Raw genomic sequence first — 5,333 nt, forward strand, 5'->3', positions numbered from 1 at the left:
GTTAGCAAGGCACAGTGGCGGACATCTGTATCGGACACAAAGGCAGGAGCACCAAGAGTCCAAAGCCATCCCAAGTTTGAAGCCAGTCTGGGTTTTATGAGACTCTGCATTAAAAATAAATTAAAGGGTCTGGTGAGATGGCTCAGTGGTTAAGAGCACTGACTGCTCTTCCAAAGGCCCTGAGTTCAAATCCCAGCAACCACATGGTAGCTCACAACCATCTGTAATGATATTTGACTCCCTATTCTGGTGTGTCTGAAGACAGCTACAGTGTACTCACATATAATAAATAAATAAATCTTAAAAAAAAAAAAAAAGAATAAATTAAAAAAAATTTTTTTGAGACTGGAGAGATGGCTTAGTAGTTAAGAGCACTGGCTGCTCTTCCAAAGGTCCCAGGCTCAATTCTTAGCACCCACATGGCAGCTCACAACTGTCTCTAACTCCAGTTCCAGAGGATCTGGCATCTTTACACAGACATACATGCAGGCCAAACACCAGTGCACATTAAAAATAAGTAAACCACTAAAACAAAAAAATCCAGCCAGGTTTGGTTGCATACACATTTAATCCCAGCACTTGGGCTGCAATGTTACTTTAACTTCTGTAGTTGGTCACCTAGAATGGCACACATTAGAGAAACAGTGAAAAATCGTTAGAAGTATGGGTGAATTAAGGATGGAACGGCCCTTCTGAATAAAGCAGATGAATGCCTAGTTAAGAAAGCAAGCAGAACTGCAGGTCGGTGGCACAGGCCCGGCTGCTCCCCACAAGGAGAGGCTTCAATGGAGAAGGAAAAGGGGGAAGGGGAGGAGGATGTATCTTTGACTATTTAGGAAAATACACATTCCAGTGGACAGCAGACAGCGGATTCAGAGAGAGGCTGCTAAGAAGAAATATTAGAATCCAGACGGGGCTGCTGCTCAGGCCACAGCCCCTGCAGTCCCCTCTCCCTGGCCTCACAAGTATTTGCAGGCACCCTACAGAGAGCCAACAGCATTCCAGGCCCTTGGGTTTCTCATCTGGAGATGTGAGTTTGGAGGCTTAAACACACCAAAGGATCTACAGGGAGCCACACTTCTCATCCCTGACTGCCTGGTGAGAAACCAGAGGCCCCAGCTTCAGGCTCTTGCTGACTCTTCCCCATTCCTCAGAGATCTGTAAGCTGGAACCAGACTCTGTCACTCCTTAAGAGCTCACACGGTGCTGTCCGTGATGCTGGGGCCTGGCGTCTCCTCAGTCTCGGCCATGCTGGTGTCTGTCTGTGCATGTGTTAATAACTCTTCTAATAAACTTCTTACACCCAGGAATCCATCCAGACTTGCAGCTAAGACCTTTCAAGAACCTTGGAAGGAACTGGACCCAAAGAATGCATTGCAGGAAGGGTGACAGGAAAGGGAAGGAGACCCAGAATGCCTGTGTAACTCCACGTAGCTTCCTCTTTCTTTCCCTTTCAGGGTTTTAAAGACAGCATCCCACTACAGCCCTGGCTGGCCTAAAACTTACAGAGCTCTTCTGTCCCTTCCTCCCAAGCGCTGGGACTACCAGTGTGTGCCAACATGCTCAATTATTTTTGGCTCTTCTTTACTTTTTGAGACAGTGTCTCATGAAGCCTAGGCTGGCCTGGAACTAGCTGCAATCCTGTCTCAGCCGCCCAAGTGCTATAATTACAGGCATGAGCCACCACGCTACACAGCTTCCTGTTGTTAACTCTATTTGACCTGAAACACTCAGGGACTAGGATGTAGACGTCCAAAAGCTTTTTCAAAAACAGGTAAGCATCCTGAGAATACTTGGAGGAAAGGAGGAAATAGCCCCGCCAAAGGGCAAATCAAAGAGTTAGTGTGGACAGGCGTCCTTACCCATCGAGAGCAGGTTGCTGTAGTTCTCCAGCATCACATCTCTGTACAAGTCTCTCTGCTCCTCCGTCAGGCACTCCCACTCCTCTGGAGAGAAGTCTATGTACACATCACGGAACAGCACTGACACCTGGAACAATACCCACATATTGCCTGATTAATGGAAGGGGAGGGAGGAAGAGAAAGAACGGTTGTTTCTATGTAGGAAAAACAACAGAAAAGGAATAAGGTAGAATAAGCTAAAGCCGTGAGGATAAACGTCTGGAATCAGAGGGAAGGCCTGTGACCAGACCACTGTGCTTCTGCGGCACCGTTTCCTCCAGACGAGGCCACGGGGCTGGAATGAATGCCTCCATTATCTACAGGAAGCTGGGAAGGCACAGACCCAGCCAGGAGGACCTCTGCACTAAATGACGTACACAAAGCCTCGTGGCATTCTCAGACAGCCAAGAGTAAAATCTCAGGGTAGAAGAAAAAGAAAGGGCATTAGAAGCACCTAGGGAGGCAGCAGGAAGCAGAGGGTACTGGGATTCTTAAGACTTCTGGGCCCAAGAAACAAAATAATTCAGTACCCAGAGGAGACTCTCAGGAGCTTATCAGCAGGGAGTGGCGACTGCCCTGAAAGGCCACTGTTTTGAAGAACAGTGGCAGGTGCAACAATAGAGCAGGCTTGGCAGATGGGAAGGTACAATCCCAGGTGGCCCTGTGCTTAGCAGCAGCAGAGGTTTGCAAAAGCCTGCTTCGAGGCTGAAGGGAGCCAACACCCCAGGACCCTGTACTTGAGTCCTTGTACATCTAGGAGTGCACGCTCAGAACGAAAGATAGTTGAGTTTTAGACTTCTGGGTCAGAGTTTATTTTTCTCCTCTGGGTACTGACTGATGTGTGGCAATGACATCACCAAACTTGGGGGCCGCATCCTGTGCCCAATATAGGTTCGGCCACCCATCCTCATTTAAAGGAACCAAATTAATAGTGTAAGGCAGAAAAAAAGAGTTATTAAACATGACCACCAAGCAGAGAGCTGTCCTGAGACTGAAGGTTGAAAGGAGGGCAGAGGATATGCACACCTAAGCAGTCTTAGGTACTCTGTAAGTTGTACTCTTTCCAGAAGACAAGTTCCCCCTTTGGCTGGGGGGGACACACCATTTCTCGGAGCCCACACTTCAATAGTCTGATAGACTGATTCAGAGACACAGGGATCTGGAACACCTTCATTTCTGCCAGTAAACAGTAAATATCAGAGATTTTAGATATAAATATACCAATAACTAAGAAAATGGAACGAGGACTAATTAATGGAGCTGAGTGTAGAGGCAGAGGCAGATGGATCTGTGAGGCTGAAGCCAGCCTGGTTTACAGAGGGAGTACCAGAACAACCGGGGTTACACAGAGAAATCCTGCCTTGAAAAACAAAACAATAATCAAACGAACAAAGTAATTAATATACGAGGTGTGACCATGCAGGGCAGCAACCACAGGTCTGAGGTCAGTCACAGGAACACAACTGAACGCTAAGCCAGGATGATAAAGTGTGAGTGAGAGCCCATCTCTAAAACAAGGAAGAAACCCCAAATGCCTTCATTCCAAGACCTGGAATAGGGTATGCACCATGGTGTTCAGACCTAAGAGTGGAATATGTTACAATCAGGTACCCCACACAATGTTAAATGTTAATATTGCTAGATAAGTAAATGAATAAGCCTGGCTAGGTAGTACAGACTTTTAATCTCAGTCTCAGTGAATTCAATGCCAGCCTAGTCTACAAACTGAGACCTGTTTAAAATAAAAGGGGTGGGGGATGGGAGAGAGAGAGGACAAACAACTGTTATAATAAGTGTAGAGGCATATTTATTTCAGATTACATAATATTCCATCTTAAAAATAATAAATGCCAGCCAGGCAGTGGTGGCGCACACCTTTAATCCCAGCACTTGGGAGGCAGAGGCAGGTGGATTTCTGAGTTCGAGGCCAGCCTGGTCTACAAAGTGAGTTCCAGGACAGCCAGGGCTACACAGAGAAACCCTGTCTTGAAAACAAAACAAACAAACAAAGATAATAAATGCCAATTTCTTGTTCACCTGCTTGTCTGGGATGAAATCCAGGAATCCAGGGCCTTTTCAGGCTAGACAAAGTATTTTACCAATAAGCTACTTCCCAGTCCTTGGCTTTCTAAGATGGGGCTCACTATGTACTTCAGGGTTCACCATAGAGCAAGCTGGTCCTAAATGCCGGGATTCAGGAAAATGATGGAGAAAGATGCTGCTTAATACAATGGTATTGGGCTGGGAGCTCAACAGTTGAGAACACTCTGGTTGTTCTTCCAGAGGACCCAGGTTCAATTCCCCTTACCAACAATCCAACACCAGGGGATCTGACACCCTCTACTGGACTCCATAGGTATGACACATATGGGATACACAACACCCAAACAGATAAACAGATTTAAAAAAAAAAAAAAGAAGTAAAAATTTAAAAAAAGCTCAATGACGTTAAAGTTAAGGTTTCACAGAGCTTTGAGCAACCAGCAGTTATACTTCCAAACCTAAAGGCTCATAAACCAGGAGACACAGATGTTCTAAGACTAAAACTGAGGTGGGGGTCTCCGCATGCTGCAACTGTCCCCAGGCGCTCCCACCACCACCCTCACCATGGGCGGAGCTCACGAGCTAACCAGCTGCTGGCTGGCAGACATCCAGGAGGTGCATCTGCCAAGGTGGGGAGGGTGAGGGGAGTGGGGAGGGGGGCTGCAGCGTTGGCTGTCTTGGCCCCCGGGCCAGGCAGTGGAAGCACAGGGCCCCAAGTCTACTTCCTGAGTCCCCCCCTGGGGCCGCAGACAAAGTGGGGGGGGAGCAGATGACGATGGCACGGTGAGATGGCAAGGGATGGTCAAATACAACAAGGAGCTAAGGAAGTGCCTCAACCTAGAGGAGTGGGTTTTAGAACAGCTCATGTGACTACGACTGCCAGGAGGAGATCCTGGAGCTTGAGACAGATGTGGATGAACTCTTGGATATGGAAAGTGATGATACCCGGGCTGCTAGAGTCAAGGTGCTGTTAGTTGACTGTTACAAACCCACTGAGGCTTCATCTCTGACCGGGGCATGCAGAAGCTGAACACACCCCAAAAGAAGTAAGGGTCCTGACTCAGATGACCGTGGCTCCCACAGAACAATTGCTGCCCCAAACCTCGTAGCAAAATCGGGGGACCCTGCAGCCAGGCCTGGTACCATGAGCATGGATCCCCATGCCCCTGCCCTCAGTTTTCCATTTTGGGGGTCTTTTTATTGTTATCAAACTGACGGGACTTTTAAAAAAAAACAAAAACAAAAAAGACTGAAGTTGAGCCAAACTATCACCTTCTTCTTCTTCTTCTTCTTCTTCTTCTTCTTCTTTCTTCCTTCCTTCTTCTTTCTTTTCTTCTTCTTCTTCTTCTTCTTCTTCTTCTTCTTCTTCTTCTTCTTCTTCTTCTTCTT

The 5,333-nt window shown here is 47.1% G+C and overlaps 1 protein-coding gene and 1 pseudogene across 2 annotated transcripts in view; one reads left to right on the top strand and one right to left on the bottom strand.

Moving 5' to 3' along the window:
• LOC115063830 (zinc finger protein 566-like) overlaps positions 1-5,333 on the bottom strand; it is a 12,356-nt gene that overhangs the window by 2,537 nt on the left and 4,486 nt on the right. The window contains exons 1-2 of one of the 2 annotated variants that reach the window (XM_029537665.1): positions 2,928-2,996; positions 1,863-1,989 (exon numbers count right to left, since the gene is read on the bottom strand). In XM_029537665.1, coding sequence (XP_029393525.1) covers positions 1,863-1,896 — 34 coding nt within the window. In that variant the 5' untranslated portion in view covers positions 1,897-1,989; positions 2,928-2,996. Of the gene's footprint in view, positions 1-1,862; positions 1,990-2,927; positions 2,997-5,333 lie in introns of those variants that run through there. The other variant, XM_029537662.1, reaches the window with a different exon arrangement.
• On the top strand, positions 3,319-4,994 carry LOC110328025 (annotated as a pseudogene).

Source organism: Mus pahari, chromosome 1 (genome assembly GCF_900095145.1).
Source record: "Mus pahari chromosome 1, PAHARI_EIJ_v1.1, whole genome shotgun sequence".
Classification (NCBI taxonomy): domain Eukaryota; kingdom Metazoa; phylum Chordata; class Mammalia; order Rodentia; family Muridae; genus Mus; species Mus pahari.